At 36.0% G+C, this 18,610-nt stretch overlaps 2 protein-coding genes across 3 annotated transcripts; one reads left to right on the forward strand and one right to left on the reverse strand.

The window, feature by feature from the left end:
- The first annotated feature begins 9,361 nt into the window (after positions 1-9,361).
- Positions 9,362-14,352, forward strand: LOC139147283 (transcriptional regulator ATRX homolog). Of its 2 annotated transcripts, none has more exons than XM_070718311.1 (4): positions 9,362-9,937; positions 11,095-11,341; positions 11,925-12,124; positions 14,054-14,352. In XM_070718311.1, the coding sequence occupies exons 1-4, from the start codon at positions 9,901-9,903 to the stop codon at positions 14,263-14,265; spliced, it is 696 nt and encodes a 231-aa protein (XP_070574412.1). In that variant the 5' UTR covers positions 9,362-9,900; the 3' UTR covers positions 14,266-14,352. The 2 variants fall into 2 exon arrangements, with proteins under 2 accessions (XP_070574412.1, XP_070574413.1); XM_070718312.1 differs by having other exon boundaries at positions 9,362-9,602; positions 11,101-11,341.
- Positions 14,353-14,376: 24 nt separating this feature from the next.
- Positions 14,377-18,379, reverse strand: LOC139147282 (uncharacterized). Its single transcript, XM_070718310.1, has 5 exons — positions 17,644-18,379; positions 17,085-17,246; positions 16,689-16,887; positions 16,240-16,461; positions 14,377-15,801 (listed from the first exon to the last, which is right to left on the reverse strand). Exons 1-5 carry the CDS (start codon positions 17,661-17,663, stop codon positions 15,301-15,303), a joined length of 1,104 nt encoding a protein of 367 aa, XP_070574411.1. The 5' UTR covers positions 17,664-18,379; the 3' UTR covers positions 14,377-15,300.
- Positions 18,380-18,610: the final 231 nt, after the last annotated feature.

An 18,610-nucleotide genomic window follows, 5' to 3' on the forward strand; every position in this document is an offset into this window, starting at 1 on the left:
CTGGTGGTGATGTATTAATAAACACAAAATCACGTGTAGCACGGCGCAGTGACATTGAAGTACCAAATATACAGCTTCTTGAGCACTCACTTCTACATGGTTAAGAAACTTATTTCCAATATGTCTAACTCTGTCTTTGATATCTTTATTACCTTCTCTTGCTTCCTTGGTGGCACGCTCTAGTAGGTTACTCATACCTCGCTGAGCCTTACTTATGTATGACACAATGTACATCGCACATGCATATGGGTCTAGAATAAACTGAATATCCATATTTGCTCTCCAAGCTTGTAGTAATGTTAAATTGTAACTATTAATTCTGATATCATTTGGTGTTCTCTTGAGAAAAACCTTGTCAGTTGCAAGTGATGAGCGAATAGCATCAATGTATGTTTGCTCATCAAGTTTGAGTTTGGACAGAAATTCCTCAAATGTGATATCATCACCCATACACATATTATCCAATTCCGCCTTTATTTTGACATAGTGCTCTTTCAGTTGATTTTGTGTTTCCTCTGGACAATCAGATTCAAGAGGAGTCAGTATCATTGTTTTTGGCATTGGTGGCAATGGGAAGCCAAATCTACAGACACATTGTCCCTTCTTTTTGCAGGTTTTGGCATGTCTATGTAGTTGCAGGTTGATCAGATTTTGCAGTGTCTCATCATCAGAATTCATTAAATTTTGACAAGAGATGTATCTGTCAATGAAGTCAGTGATTGTATCATTATCATCTTTATCATACTGTGGAGCATCTTTGATCCATACCAGCATGTGAATATGTGGTGATCCTCTCTGTTGAAAATCAACTCGATAAAAGCTATCTGCTATTTCACCAATAGGATGAAGAGAACTCTCTAAGAAATCATGAAGAAATCGTTGTACAGAATAGTCAAAATGTCTTGCACAAGTCACAGGATCAGACTGAATCAATTCACATTTGTCTTTCCAAGTCATTTGACTAATCTCTTCATCAGTGTATAATTTGTGATGCACAGTTTGTCCAAGTATTCGTAGTAAATGATGCCATCGAGTTTCTGCAGCAGAAAATGAGAGGAAAAATGTGGGTAGTCCTAGCTGACGAATCATTGCAAATAAATCTCTTTTTGCTTTTTCCCAATATGGTGGTGATCCTCGGACAGTTCTCAAAATTTTGTAACCTTCATCAAGATGCAACACATTTTGTACTGCTCATGAGATTGGAAAGAAGCAGCTTTCAATTGTTTGCCTTCAAATTTACATTTACGTAGAGATAATGTAGCTTTGTCTTGTATTTGCTTTACTTGTAATTTCTTAAGTTTGAAGAAAATGTTCGGCACTGATTTAGCAACTCTCCTGTCTGAATGTCTTAGTTCCCATTTACATAGTGTACTGTAATGTACAGGTACTTTTGTCTTTGGTCTAGGTTGGCCAGCAAATATTGTAGGAAATGACAACTCTTCAGAATATTTATCTTGAAACAAACCCATCGGTTTATTGCGTTCTCCTGGAGCATAGCAGTATGCACCATCATTGTCAATATCAGTTGTTTCAGGTGTAAGTAATGTATCAAGATTTCCTGTAGCACGGTCATCTATGTTTGTCACTTCTGTCCACTCATCATCAGATTCTGTGTCAGATGTTACATTTGTTTGCTCTGGCAAATTAGGACAGTCTTTTGTGTTACTTGTTTTATTTGTGTCATTTTCGGTATTTGTTGTTACATGTAATAGATTCTGGTGGTTCTGATCCCTATTACTTGTAATTTGTGCTTTGTTTATGTTCAGTTCACTGTCAGCATTATCTGTCGTATATGTAATAATCTTATCAGTTGTGGCAGTATGTGTTACTGAATGATCCGAGTCATTTTGATTTATACCTGTATGACTATCTGATCTGTTAGATTCATCTGTGCATTGTGTATCATCAGTTGCAATTTGTTTATCAGAGTTGTCTTGAGGTAAAAATTCTTTCCATTCTTGCTGTTTATCTTTAACTACACCAAAATGATTTGTGTGGGGTGAGATAGTGACATTTCAGACTTGTACAGACAAGAATTTTGTACTAGCCACTGTGCAGCATCAACAACTTTCTGTGGTCTAATATTTTGCACTTGATATGCATGTTTGTAACTTTGTTTTCTTTTAGCTTTAGTGGTATTGTTTGTGATGCATCTAATGGGCGTGGCAATGTGTTAACAGTTGTAGATATATCACATGGTACGTTTACAACATTCCCTCGTAATGAAGTCTGTTGTCCTCGAGGTAGCTCTCTCAACTGCATAAATGGAATACGTAATGCAACTAGTCTTTCTTCTAATGGATGAAGTGCAAGCTCTTTTGGTAAAGTTGGAAATGACATGTGTTATGCACTGCACATGGAGGAATGTTGCCCTTTTCAAATATGAATAACATGTTGAGCAAAGCCATTGCACATCATTATCATCATGTTATCCTGAGTCTAGTTATAAGTGGCAGAGTGTCTTTGATATTGTTGTAATTAATCAAAGTTTTTCTGTACCAGAGCTGACTACAACATGCACACTTATAGTGAGGTCCATCAGAAATACTATTGTGGAAATATTCTATAAGTTCTTGCACATTCAGTTGTGTACAGTGTCTTTGGTTCTGTTTTTCCTGTTGTCATGTAAACGTTCTTTTGCTCTGTAATTTTCATTGGTCCGTCTTTGCATCATAGCAATGGTGTTTCTTACCTTTTCCTTTTCACGATATGCAATGTTCAGTCTGGATTTTCTCATTGTGGTAGCATTTGCTGCTTTTCTCTTTTAGTCTATGAAATACATTTAATCGCTTCTTTGACTTTGAAATTTTATTTTTCAGTCTTTCTTTTTGTTTGTAGTGGGCATCAATTCGTCTATTTTTCTTGAATAAAGCGTTTCTGATTTTCTCTGTACAAATGTATGCCTCATCTAAACGTCTGGTTTTTTTTCGAATAACGTCTTTCTGTTGTTCTTTTGTTTTATATCCTTTATCTAAACGCACTGCTCTCTTTCGAATTACATCTTTCTGTTGTTCTGTTGCTTTGTATTGTTTATCTGTACGCACTGCTTTCTTTCGAATAACATCTTTCTGTTGTTCTGTTGCTTTATATTGTTTATCCAAACGCATTGTTATCTTGTACATGGCCTGATTCTGTTGTTCTGTTGTTTTATTTTTTTATCTAAGGCACAGTTTTCTTACGAATTACATCTCTCTGTTATTCTTTTGCTTTGTATTGTTTATCCAATACGCACTGCTTCTTTCGAATTACACCTTTCTGTTGTTCTTTGCTTTATATTGTTTATCTCTGCGAATTGTTTTCTTTCGAATTAAGTCTTTCTGTTGTTCATTAGCTTTGTAAGTTTCATCTATCCGCTTGGCTCTTTTTGAAATAAATCTGCCTGTTGCTCTTGTGCTTTGTTTTCTTCATCACATCGTTTTCTTTTCTTTCTAATTAAATCGGTTTCTTTCTCATTTTGTTTGAAATTTGGATCAGCCCTCTTTTTTTGAATCCATTCTCTCTTGCACTGCTGTCTACATGTAGGAACTGTGATGGAACTTGAAATGGGTTTCAGAAAATCATAATGTCCACTGTCTGGCATGGCATTTCTATAAACAAGATGGATAATTAATGGTCCATTGATATTGCCAACAGTGTCTATGGGGTTATTTGCAGGGTCAAGATGTACTTGGATACATACATTATACACAATAGCAGCTGCAGTCAACTCAATATGACCTGCATATGTAGCTAAACCTGGTTCATGTCTGCTCATATAGTGTGCATATTCCTCTTTCGTTTGGATATGCCACCTTGCATATTCAACTTTGATTACATCTTTATAATCATCCCAATGTGTAGTTAAATAATCAATAACACCAAGTCTGATTTGTATGTGGTAATCTTCAGTATTGTAGATCCCATAACTTATAGCACGATATAGACAATTGCCATCACCTCTCATCACGACTATCTCATAGTAAGGTTGGCTTTTTGGGGAAGACCTTCGGCTCTCCATGTATAATTTCTTTGCAAGGTTTGATGCTTTTTGACTTTTCTTTTTTGTTTTCATATTTGTCAGTGTATTTCTAAAATGTCAAGTTCAATTAAATATATAATGCACGTAAATATTAAATGTTTATTGTCAATGCCTTCACTATCAATGATAGTTCAAAATACGTGCATAGGTGAACTATGAAAAGCTCAGTATTTCTAGAAAGTATTCAGAAGGTACTGTTATTTCAGAAGAGTACTTTCAGAATGTGCTTTGGAATACAATTCAGAATAATATTCAGACACTCACTATGTGAGATAATATTCTGTATATTCTAGAACTAACAAGCTCTGCTTGTTAGTATGTATTGTCAATGTCACTGTTGGATGTTGTTGTCAAATGTCTGTGTACTAAGTGTGTGTATTCTGATTTATTTTGGCTCTTTTTTTAATTAGCAGCTGCAGTAAAGACACAGTGAATACCAGTACTGCAAAAGAAAGAAAAATATGTCAGAGATAGGTTGTCTAGCTATGATTCACTAAAATGATTTAAATTTCATATTAAATATTTTGATTTTACATTCAAAGCACATTATGCATTTCCTCTGCGAACAACATTCTCCCAATAGCCACTGTAAAACTGAAATCAGATGCGATTCTTGATCAGTGTCATTATTCTAATTCAGCACAGATTTGTGCAATTCTGACATATAAATCCAATAGGAAACTAATACACCATTATCAGTTGATGTTTCAATTGCAGCTGGACTGCACAAAATTCACAATCTTTGTACAAAGTACCAACTATGTTATCATCACCACAAATATATGCATCTGAAATATCATTAGAATAATTTGCAAATTGTTCAAAAATTTTAGAACACTGCTAAACAAATATGGACTAAAGAAATAAAAAAATACACACTAAAGATGGGCTAAATTATTGAAATGAAATAACATACCAGTAATAAATATGCATATGTTGAAACAAACTGTGGACTACACTTCATTTTTTCAACATTTTAAACAGAAATGTTTAGCCATAATTTGAACGCCACACTATGACACAGAGGGGTAATTTTAAAATTCGTTTTACACCGAATGAAATTCATCGACCGTCATATCTTGAACACAGAAATGCCTTGCTATATTGCGTAATAAAGATAGCATTGAATGCATTTCTTTGAATTGTGCGTAGTACTGTTAGCTTGAATAGTCGAAACTGCATAATGCCCATAATTGAGATGAGATAAGAAAGGCTGACGTATTTACTTGTGACATTTTCCATTTTCAGTAATGAGATACAAATGGCAGCCGTTTCAGTCATAGATATCTGTCAGTGACAGTGGTTAATTAACACACGAATTTGAATCTGAAGCTGTGCACATCCGTTTGTCAGTGACGTCACTGCGTAAAGTTGTTGATACACAAATATTGCCGCCGTGTTCTTTCGTTTTTGGCTCAATGAAAACACACCATAAAGGTAAATGTGTACATACTGTTGTTTTTTGATTAAAGATTATATGTGGTCCCATGGCAGTCATTTCATTTTTTCTGCTAGCAGATTCTTTCTCTCTTGCCTTACACCCACAGCATTTGGTATCATTCACAAAATTGACCCATTTTTCACAACCAGATCGACACATTGGCATGTAACCAACACAATAATACTTGGTGGGGACTATGTCATCAATGATGACTTGTTCAAAATGTGGTGAAATTTTCATATTTGTATTTTTGGGGCAATTTTTCCCATTTTTTGTCAAAAAAATCATTTTCTCCCAAAGTATTTGTTTGATTGCTTTAAAACATGATAGTCTTGATCCTACGGTAGGTTTATTTTCTGTCATATGTGTAAAAGTCATTATGAGATTGAGCATTTCATATTGCTGGGGTATAAGATTAATTTGGACTTGCAATGGAATTTTCTTAGTAATCAACCTGTAAGAATGCAATGTCATGTGTTTACTTAGTATCTTTGTAAAATGGGAGCACAGTGTCATTGACACTATTTTTTTTGTCTCTTGAAATGTGAATATTAGTTTCCAATTTCACACATTTTAAAGCGTTTCTTTGTCGGCCAGGACTCTGCACAGTACAGTGCAGAGCATGGTATTTAGGCACGCGACCTTCGGCAGTTGCTCTGTATACCAGACGTAAATTTTCTTTCAGCATTGCTAAAAAAAGCTGTAGAACTGTACTTAAAATTGACATTTGTTAATCGTGAACACGAGATTTCTGATGGTCGAGCAGTATCCAATCTTTGATTTAATTTGAAATTGTTAACCAGATACAAAGATCTTTGTGCACCATACATGTAGTATTGGAAGTGAACATTATAAACACAAATTCCGATGACATTTTCACTCATTGGTACCATGTACAAACCATATATTGTCTATGTACAAACCAACGAAAGTCTAAAGCATTGAGCGTTCTTGCGACCACTGGGCATTCTATGTAAGTGAAAATAAATGTTGCGCACGCGTCTTGTGTGCCCCAGCAAGTTTTACTTGTTGGTGCCGTTTTGTCTGGTGAGTTTGTGGCTATATTTTTATTACATGGTTGAGGGGTGAACTTTTAGGAAGTTCCTTATCAACTCATTAAGTTTCAAAGGAAACACACTGATGAATTCATGAGATGTATCAATATTCACATGAAGTTGAGCGTTGGATGATAGATGCAAAAGAGTGTAAAGGCTACACCTTTACGTGAAGACTTGATATGTGCTTTCAATTTCAATTCCTCATATATACATGAAAGTGTTATCATTTTTTGACGAGTCTACCAATAACTTTTTTCTTTTCTACTCCATTTTTGCCACTGGATGAACATAGTTCAGAATTGAACAATTTTGGAAGGTAAATGTTGATTTTTCCCTGTTTTTACAGGAGAAGATGATGGACATGGCAACAAAACTTGCACCCCAGATAGTACATCAGAGAGTCTTTGTAATGAAAAATTCATAAATTTGTCAAGTGAACTTGGTAAGTCAAATACGATATAAAGATAATTTGAATTTGACTACCGGTATGTCATGCATCTAGAGTATCTTGTGACCACTCAAAATGTGACTGTAGATCCGTGTACAGTACATTTTAACTCGCATAGGTTTAGCATATTTGCACATGTCAGGAATTGTACCGGTAGATAGGTATTTTCATGCAGTGCAGTGTTTTTAAAGCCAAAGTATTTCTCACTTTGACATATATTTTCGTTTGAAATGGTATCTTCAATTTCTAAATTTAAAGTAGATCGTAATTGATACTCAATCGAGCAGTTTCCATCAGACTCAGTCACCACAGTGCTATTACGTTGGATTCCATACAAAAACAAAGCCTGACCTTCTGGAGCCTCCCTTGCCAAAGATATCATCTTGTAACAAACTTTAGACAAGTTATGTTTTCAACTTTGTGACAAGTGTACAGACCATATGACTCTCCACCTTGTCACATCCGTGTTAACAAGCTTGTCAACACGCTTGACATGAAACTTACGCAAGCGTGGGACAAGTTTGAATCTTACAAGCTTGTAACAATTCAAAAGGTTCAGGAAAGTGGAAGGTTGAGAATTACAAGCTTTTAACAAGGTTGTGGAACACTATGTGTGTCTGCTGGTATATTCATCTATCAAAGGTTGTATCAAGGTTGTATATTACCCATAACCTTTGCTTCATTGCCAGCATTATTGCTGCCGTTGCCATAGGCAACTATATTGAGCCCAGTTGGGGTCATCATGCCACAGGCACTAAGTGCCACATTTGCGGGATATTAACCAGATTTGACTGATTTGATAACACAGTGACTTCATTATTTATTAAAAGAACCATATTGTATGTGTTACGAGTGTAGGTTTGGCAATCAAGAATGAGACAACAACATGCTAGAGAGTGGCTGGAATATGGCTCTCATCACCAAACCTCTATTTGAACTACCTACCCAAATCCAAAGTACATCGTTCGACTTAAAACTTACCTCTTACATCAACAGATCTCAATTTCAATTACCTTACCAAAATTTTAGGCCTCTCGCAAACTATTACTTCAAATTTGCCGCAAGCTTTGCAGTAAATTTGCAGCAAACTTTTTTCTGCAAATAAGCCGGCGATTCATTTTTCAGATGCAAATTAGGTTTCTTGTGAACTTGCTGCAAATATGCAGCAAACTCCCTGCTGCAATGTTGCTGCAAACTCTTTGCAGCAAATTTGCGGCACAATCCTTGCAGCAACTTCCGCCAAATTAATTTCAATGTTACTGAAAATTTCCCGCAAACTCCATACAGCACATTATTTTCTCATGTTACTGCAAATTTGCTGCAAATTACACATGCAAAATTGCCTTCAAAAGTTGGTATAATTCCACAACAGTCAGCTCTGGATCAGTAATAGTAAGAAAACTGAATACATATTGAAAACCAAAGAAGCGACACAATTAAGAGGCAGCAAAATTTCTTGTATTGTACCACAAGTTTCAAAATTTTTATCTTCTCCAAAAATATAATAAGTTCAGCTCAGATGTGTACACACAGTTGTAAAATCACTTGTAGACATGGCCAATGAAAACCTGACAAATCTTAAGACAGACTGTGGACAGCACAAGATGTGTTTTATCCAACTAAGCTCTGAAATACCAGTTTCACGAGAAACAATGGTCAGCGCAAATAGTTATTATTTAATAAAAAGACAACAGAGAAATAAAAAGGTTAAATTCAAATTGTGGTACAATTTATTTTATATGCCATGTTCATTTCATGCCACATAAGTGTCTTCAAGATATTTTCTTTTGGCTTGAGAAGTTTCATTATATTTACATTACTGTCAAACGCTGCGATTTGGCTTTCTGTTTTCTGAATTTCTTGTCCCTTTTAGGCTTTAATTAGAGAACCAGCAATGCATTCTGAAAAATAAAAATCGTTCAGGGAAGAGTGTAAGTCTTTTACCGTTTGACCAAACATTGTAAATTTCATGAAAGAAATCAATAATTATTTGAAAATGAGACAGAGTCAAGTTGAAAAATTGATGCAGAAAAATGCATAAATATTCACGATCCTTTAATGATTTAATAGAGAGATTAAGATTGCTTACGTTAACGTAACGTGAACGTAAACGTCATCACTTCTTGCGCGCCTTTCCCGTAATTTGATTACGTCACACGTTCGTTTGTCGTCTGCTAGCCGTATTTTACGTGAAAAAGGTAAGTTTCACGTATGTGAATTCCGAGAAAAAAATAAGGGTTTATTTGAGAAGTGACTTCAATGCCAATGATTTGTATTCCGACTTTCTTTATCACTTAATGTGTTAATGTTGAAAGTTGTCTCAGTAACGATACATTTATGTAAAAAAGAGCACAATTTATCAGAGGGGATTTTCGTTGAGGGCATCCTTCAGATTGCCGCTGTAGTGACCTTTGGCCGAACACGGAAGCAACAAAACGGCAAGCGAAAGGATGCCCGCTGCAAAACCCCCAGTTCATAATTACTGGATATTAATTTCTGGCTTATCTGACTGTCATGTTGGTGAAGTGCATAGCATCGTAGACAACTTTGAACTGGTGTAGCCCCACTCGGAACCTGGGAAAACTTGACTGTTCGCTCGATGCCCGATGATGTTGTGAAATGCATTGAGCTGACCTGGTCTGTCATACAGTTCACCTCCACTTTGCCGGGCAACCTTTGTCTTTTTACGCAATATGCGATCTATTTGATGTATTTTATGCATGAAGTATATCTCTCATTTTACCAAGAATACCTTATTTAACTGCTGACCAATTGTCAGGTTTTCTGTTTTGTTTACGCGGAAACGGGAAATTTCTGAAAACACTAGTCATTGCATGTATATATATAGGCCCCAGTGCAGTGGCTTTGCTACCTCCATGGTCACTGCCTTCCTAAGATACTTGTTGGGTTTCACCAATTGGAAAAGTTGTGTACGATGCTTTGTGGTGTACATGAACATGTAATTTTGTTTGGTAAGTAGTAAAACTTTGATTCTTGGTAATTGAAAGCTCAGCAACGTTTGTTTTTCAAAATGTTGACGGTTTTTCTGAATGTTCTGAGCTAATTGCAATTTTGGACAAATTTCCATCATGGAAATCCATGTCACTGTATCTAGCATGATTACAGAACTTGTAATTAGATTTTAAGTTCAGCCAAAAGGTGACATAGATTTGATTGTTTTTTCTATAGACTATAAACAATAATGGGCTGTACTTGCTGTATTGTGACAAAGGAAAACATTTTTAAAAATTGTTTTGTTATAAATTATATTTTTTGTAATTTAGCTACTTACTACATGCTAATAGCGTTGATCGGGATTCAAGGTTTGTTTCTAAATATAGTAAGGCGCGCACGACATCGGCACGTCGCGCTAGAATTTCGGACAAATTTTGTATGCGATCAGTCTGTGATTATTGTCGTGACTTATAGCTTGAACTTGAAATATTTCATTTATATGCCTCTTGCCGTCACGTCAATAGACTCCAAGCTCGATTTTTGTCGTTCTTGTTTGTTCAATTTGCTACCTTGTCTCTGAAATTTTCGGACAAACAAAATATTTGCATATACAGTGACGTCATTTACGATCAGCGTTATTATGTTTTGGTATGCCTGCTAAACTGAATGATAGTGAATTTTCAGTGAATAGAGCTGAGCCATTAAATACTGCAAGATGATAGTCAGTACTCTGATGGCATAATTTTTGGTATAGATCAAAAATTAGATCATCAAAGTAAATATATATATATTGTTATACCCACAAGCAAGAATGATGAAGTGTAGAGATGATGAATGATATTATCATAATTTTTCAATTAAGTGCATGAATCTGAAAAACACCTTACATGAAAAATAACAAAATTGTTACTTTGTATCTTTGATGTTGAAGTGGCTGTAACTGATAAATCTTTCAATATTCTGGTTTAGTGTATCAACTGTAGTTTCTTTCTACACACAAAAGCATTCAAACACTAAAAGTATTCAGCTTGTCAACACAGGTGATGCAATTAATGAAAATATTGAAAATGCACACAAAGTTACACCTACTATCCTTTAATCTAAACATTCTAGTTTAGTTTTTAAATTTATGACCAGGTTATTTACATGTCAACTATCTAATTTTGGACTACAGTTCTAGAAATGACAACACCAAAACGGATTGCATTGCGGTGGACGGTTCAGCAAGATGTTGATTTGCTGAAGGAGGTGGTGGCCAGTAGGCCTGATACATCAGCAGAGTGGCAAGCTATTGCCAATAACCTGATGAGTCATTGGTCCTGGGCTGAAGACAGAACAAAAATATCACCAAGATCTGTCCGAGAGCATGCAGATTTACTGCTAAGCAAGTTCAAAGAAAATGACAAGAAGTCCATGAAAAAGTAAGTAGTATGCAAGTGCTGTTGCTACTCAGTATATGATACCTGTATGTGGTGCTAAAATCATTTGGGCTTTATAATTTAGAGGTATTTTAAAATTAGGTGATAACTTTATCATTATTATATTAAAGGGAAAGGTTACTCAGGTATTTTTTGTTCAGTAATAAAAAATCGATGAAAAACTGGCACGAAATCTGTCTCTGTTATTCACTTTCACTCACTCATTGTGCAATGGCACCCATTTGAAAATCTTTGGTTATAGGCGGAAGTGATGTAAGAGCCTAGCACTGCACTCACAGTTGCAGGGCTTCCCCATAGTCTATAGCTTGGGAAGCCTTACAAGTGTCAGTGCAGTGCTAGGCTCTTGCGTCACTTACGCCTATAATCAAAGGTTTTCAAATGGGTGCCATAGTGCTAAAGTGAAATTGAATAACAAAGACAGGTTTCACACCAGATTTTCATAGATTTTTTATTGCTGAACACATATTTGCTGGGTAACGTTCCCCTTTAATCATTAGATTGATTTGTCTGAATGTTTCTGAGTTTTTTAGTTGCTATTATTATAATTCATACTTCAATATTTCAGATCTGGCACAGAAGAACAATACAATGAGCTGCAACAATTATGCCAAGAAGTCCTTTCATATGTAGAAAGTCATGCAGCCAGTACTTCTAAGGAGGTTGTTGCATCAAAGAAAAAACATGAACAGAGACAGCAAGCCCTAGCCATAAGAGAGACTGCCATGAAAAGAATGACAGAAACAGCAGGGAACAATGACCAAGAAGGTATGCTCAGTCATTAGGAACTATCACACACCTCATTTGGTATCTTCTCAGATTCATTGAATGTTCATGTCTTGCTGACAAAATTGTTTAATCAGGTATCATCTATTTTGCTGCAATAGCATGAACAACTAGTTCCATAGCAAATCCAAATTGATATTTGCATAAGGAAACATAACTTTAAACAAAGTTATCTTCTGTGACCAAGTCAGAACAAGACATTTTTTTGGGTGAGAATATGGCAATATGAAGTGTGTTGTATAGAACAGTTCCTTAAGGGTAAGGGGACCATCCACAAAATAGACTCCACTCTCCATTAGTCCTGGGAAACAGTCTATATTGTGGTATGTGACTCCTTGGTTTCATGGCCAACCATGGGTACTGTCAAATCATCAAACAAGCATGTGTCTTCAGTGCTGTGTACAGCCATGTCATCACAGCACTTGTCATATGCAGATCGACCCACATCATCCCCTGTCACAAGACATGGGATGTCTTGACATATACAGACTAGACCAGTACCACAGCATTTTGTCAGGGCCAGTTGCTAGAGTAATTTTATTTTTGCTTTGTACAAGATTATTAATTCCATTGTTTGTAATAATTAGCCATTTCATGCCAGTGTCAACTTTTGACACCATCCACAAAACAGTCTGCTTATTATCTGCAGTAATTACAAAAATTGTGTAGATAATTTTTAAATAATTTTAACCAAAATCTATAACCGATGTCCTGCTATACATTTTGTGTTCAAATTGGAAAAAAAGTGTCAGTTAAAAATATATGAAAATGTTGCAACAAATTTAGGCCAGTAAATGTGGCATTCAGGGGGTTAATTTCTTTAGAAGTGTTTTGTTCTCCAACACAGCCCCCCCCCCCCCCCCAAATAATTATGCCTTTGTTACAGGCTCTGTGTATACCCTGATACAACCCTGTGGCAAAGGTCTGTGTCAGCAAAGATGTCCTATTGCTGTGACAGAGGCTGATGTACATGTCTATAGTCAGTGCTGTAGTCTGTAGTCCTGTAGTTGTATACAGTGTTGTAGACACAGTGATATGAGCGGGTATGAAAGTTTGACCTGCATCATCATCAGTTCGTGTATACTCAAATAAACCAATGACCGTGTTATTACATCATGGCGAACAGTGCCGCCAACCTTGAAACCTTGACAAGCACAACAATCAGGGGCTGACGGTCTGTCAGCGGCCACTTTGAAAATTCAGTTATTGTTTTTTTTTTCAAAAATGATGGCTGACAGACCGTTAGTCTCTGGTATTGGCTGATGCATCAGCAGACAGTAGTAATATGTACATTTCAAGGTTGGTGGTTCTTGCCAGCATACCATAATTGGCACAATCATTGGTTTATTTTAGTCACATGGGGTTGTGGGATGTATTCTAAACCTCTTCAGTTTTAGAGTGTACACAAAATGATCATTGTGTATACTGGACTGTGTACACAGACCTGCAACAGGGTCTGAATTTGTTTAAATGTGGATACAATTGTACCTTTTTTCATTTTTCTCTTCAAAATTGATCCATTTTCTGAACATATACAACCCTGCCATCTCACAAATTTTCAGGCCTGTGTATTTCAACACTGACACACCACTGTTTGTCCACCAATGTCTCAATCATGTGGTCACAGCACTGGATACAGCCAGAAATTATACCACACTGTATACATTCATGCAATAATAGGCCTGATTCAGATCTGTCAATATTTTCTTGATATCTGACCAATTTTACATGTCCTGTAACAGACTAAAGGTCTGTTACTGGTACTGATCAGACCCTGTTGCAGTCATGTACTAATATCTCCATGTGCTTTGTTTAGCCAGGTACACTACAGAATCATCAACCATAACATTTCAAAATTTTCCATTCAATTTATAATTCACTCTTTTATCATATAATTTCATTTCTCTCCAGAGCATCACACTAGCAAAAAGCAAAAGGTCATGAGGTCATCAAAGAGTGAACTCTTTTCCTACCTACAACAGAAACATGAAGTGGAAATGAAGTATAAGCAGGACGCCCTGGAAGTTGAAAAGAAGGTTGGCACTTCAAGAGAAGCAGTTAGAAATGCAAATGAAGATGATAGAACAGCTTGCAAAAAGAAATTAAATTTTAAATGTGAATAAAAATGTTCAGTTTTTCCCTGAGCTATTGTGTTTGGTTCCCATGTTTAGGTTGTTTTGTTTTAAAATAAATAACTGTTCATAAGATTATGTTTTTGTTATTTTATTTGATCAAATGAGTGAAATGTGTTGTCTCCATGCAAAAGGTTTTCTGAATGAAAGTTTAGTCCAGCCTCTTGCTTATAACAAAAAATATTTGTTTTTAACTCCTCTGTCAGTAACGCGGAGCTTATCTGATAGGGTAGTTGTCCGACGTCGTCATCTGTCGTCCATCCATTCTCCATCAGCAATGGTCTTCTTCTCTGAAACCGTTTCAGATTGCTTTGAAACTTGGCCTGGAGGTTCACAGGAATGACCTCACTCAAGTTTGCTCAAATTGTGGCGAAATTTGCATCTCTTAATTTTTGTGTAATTTTCCTCTATCTGATGATAAAATTTCAGAGTTTCTTGCACTGATTTTTATGCAGTTTCCCATGGGCTACCTTGGCGATATTGTAGCAGTTTTTGTAAATTTGCATCGTTATCCTTTTTGGGTAATTAATCATTGCAAATTTTTTGACAATCACAATGATTGTCTGGACAGTTAAACTGTGGTTGAATATGAATGTCACTTCTCACATTGATGTCATCATCTCAGTTCTCTTAAATATCACAGCAGAGCTATATCGGCCGTTCGGTCACTTGTCTTTTAAGTAAGTCAACACACATACATGGTTGCAGCAGGTTCCCAAACAACTTACCAATTTACCAAAACTTTGAGTGAATCCAAATCTGAGACTGTCCTGTAGCAGATACTATAACTCCTGACAATCATATATCAAGAAAACATGTTTATTAATAATGATACTATTTTGAAAATTTAAAATACAGTGAAGTATGACCATTTAAAATTATTTCAAGTTATACGCCAAAAAGTAAAAATAATATTTCTCTGTTGTTGGACATCACACAGTAAATTTTTTTCATTTAACACATCAAAAAGATGCTCTCATTTTGACAAATTTGCAAATTTGAATTACAATCTATTTCAACCTCCAATTATTTTTCACTGGTTGAAACAAACAGGTTTTTACAGTACTTGTTCATTTGAAAGATACATTTCAAGTGTTGGTGGCTGCAGATCAAAAAAGTTGAAGTCTCACTCCCATACAGACAAGTGTGACAATTAGTTAGAATGGTTGCTACAAGAAAGTACATGGCAACAGGCTGTAGGTACAGTTTTTGATTCTTCTTAAAATCAAGAAATGCAAACAAAGTGATTATCTTTGCAAAGCCCCATTCTACACATACACGTACTTCAGACATGGACCGATTGAAAATCTGCTGCTGGGGTGTTAGGTGTGCTCCTTTGAATGGGCCCATTAACCCGGGTCGGAGTGGATAAGCAGGGTCCGCGTAAACACACATCATTGGGCCATCATTTTGAAGCTGCTCTAGTTTTGGAAGTACTTCACTCTCTCCAAGCATGAAGGCATCATGACGGCTCCCTTCTATAGGTCCAAACATGTGGGCAATGAGGCCATTTGGAGCTTGAATGGACTGAAATTGAATGGAAAATATTGTCAACTTGGTTTAGAAAGTGAGATACTGATAAGAAGACAAAACACATTTTTTTTCTTACATGGAATTCTAAACATTTGAAGAAACACTTGAATTATTCAGACATGAAAATTCGTTGAACAATTTAATTGACACCTTTCCAAACCAATAAATTTTTTTCAAGAGTAAATTTGAAATTTTTAGTGGGAAGGCTAATTGTGAATGAGTTTGTAAATGATCCCTTGGACTTAACAGTAATTAGCTCAAATTTCTTGTATAAAATTAATACATAACGTGTGTAAGGTCTCCTTAAGGAACACAGCTTGCTCTTTTTTTCCAATAGAAACCTGTGAAATGAATATGATTCACACATTATGAAAAGACTATGCCTCCTTAAAAAGAAGATTGCTAGCTAAGTGAAAAACATGATATCCTTACTTGGAATTTAAGACAGTGAGTTCGCTTATGCCCAGAGAACACAACACCTTGGCCACTTGTTGGTCTTGAAATTGATCTGGCAGTTCCATCGATGAACCCCCAACAATTATCTAGTGTAGCCCCCTTGTTATGAACTGCTTCAGCAAATGTCACCAGATCAAGCCACACCAAATTCAGAGATGTCAAAAGATGACCAAATTCTTCATAGATATGTTCTACAATCTGTATAAAAGTAAAACACCGAAAGCACATTTGGGATAGGTAGCGCAAGTTATAAAAATGCAATTGTTTAAATACATATCTGCATGTGACTGTGACTATGAAATCTCATCAGTTTTACAGACTGTTATTTGTTCCCTGCATCTGATTTTTTCAAATTATGGTTTGCCCTAAAGCCTCATGTGGGTTTCACTTTCTGTGTACCATTATATAAAATTAAAATTATTTACCGTGTTGAAAATAATGCTCAACTCTGGTTCATCCCTCTGAAAAAATGTGACTAAATCACACCAACGGTTTGGATAGGCTAGTCTGCGTAGAAGTATGAGCAGAGCTTCCATACTTGTGTCAGCAGTTCCATTGTATCCTACAATTTTTTCTGGGAGGGAGAGTCCATCATGCAACCGGGTAAGGTCTGGTTTTGCAAATCTGGAAGTTGAGTAATAAAATTTGTACCATAAGAGGAGAATTTTGCTGAGTGCTATAGAAACAATTAAATATATAAATGTTTTTATAATAATCAATAAATAAAATAGACAAAGATAACATGAAATAAAAATTAGTTGAACAAAAGACAGTTCCATATAGATGCAGGTATTTACATTAAGGCATAAGATCTACATTACCTGAAAAATTCAAAGCACTCATCGTCCGAAAATTGATCGAGGTTCACTGGTGTATTTTCAAGATTTCTTCCGGTTGAGAATGTATCAGTTAACAGCATATCCAAGTCACTATCATCTTCCTCACAAACCAAAAGTGCGTCAACGATCTCTTCTCGTCTGCGTCTACAATTTTAACAGGATAGAGGCAAATGTGAATGTTGTAGCCCGTGGATGCAGTCGAGGCTGCCACTGTAGTTATGGCAAGGGACAGATCACCTACACACGTGAACACTACGCTAAATTCAAAAGAAATTATTTTTTTCTTTCTAAACTTTCTGGTTACTTGATTTTCATGATACAACTGCTCGTCGTCAACATAATTTTTTTTAACTCGCTCATCTTCAACAGCTGTGTTGCCACATCATACATGTAGGAACTACACCTATTTTATTTCCTCGTTGTTATTTTCAAGTGATTTTGCCTTGCCTCGAGTTTATTCATCTTATAGGTTTTTTCCGGTTTAAAATTTTCTCATAAAAACAAAATATACAATAAAATGTGTCATTGACATCCTACATACCTTCTCCGAGCCGCAGCCATCCTTGTAATGTTTACCAACAAGGAGCATACAAAAGAATGTTGTAACACTAGAGATGATTGGATAAAAGTAAACTTCCGCGCCAATCAGATTCATTTTTACAGCTTGCAAGTTTCCTCGATGTCAAAGGTCACGTTATTATCTTAATCACTTTACCGCACACGTAGCGTGAACGCAACGTGTGTAGGCGTTCGACGTTACGTTCACGCTACGTACGCACATCTTAACCTCTCTAATATGCGACACCCGACAACTCGCCGTATGTTGTTTACATTCACACAGTAAGTGAGGCTACCCACAATGCTCCATGATCTGTACACACGGAGATCACTCACTGAATTGAAGCAAATTTCTTCTGTACACAGAACAACTCGGTCCATATTTCGAAATTCTGCCAACATAGTTCTGATCATCATAATTTTCTGATATCTCACTGTGAATAATGAGAAGATCAACCCCTTTTCCGCGGAGGAGATAGCAATTTTGTAATTTTGTCGACATAGATTTTTGACAGCCATACACAATATTTTCAAGGAAACTAAGGGAATAAGTTGCATCTGTGTTGGCAAAAGAAAGGGTATTGATTTTTTTCAATGTTCCTAACAAAGGAAATTTGCATGTCTGACAGGTGGTATGATGAGACCATCTTAGTTGCTGAAAACTTTATCTTGACAAGTGTGCAATTTTCAGCACCTCCAAACATCAACTTCTCATTAAATTTACACTTGAATTGTAAACATAATCAATAATTTTGGAACATAGTCTTGACAAATAATCCTGAACTTAAATTGTAAGTTAAAAATTGTTAAGAAACCGATAAAATTGAAAAAGCCTTTAGCAAAAAATGTCTGAGTGAACAAATCAAGGGGAATTGTGGGTAGCCTCACTTACTGTGATACACGACGGCGACAATCTGCAAAAATCTCAGCACTTAGTTACTGCATGGAGG

This window comes from Ptychodera flava, chromosome 13 (genome assembly GCF_041260155.1).
Source record: "Ptychodera flava strain L36383 chromosome 13, AS_Pfla_20210202, whole genome shotgun sequence".
Lineage (NCBI taxonomy): Eukaryota > Metazoa > Hemichordata > Enteropneusta > Ptychoderidae > Ptychodera > Ptychodera flava.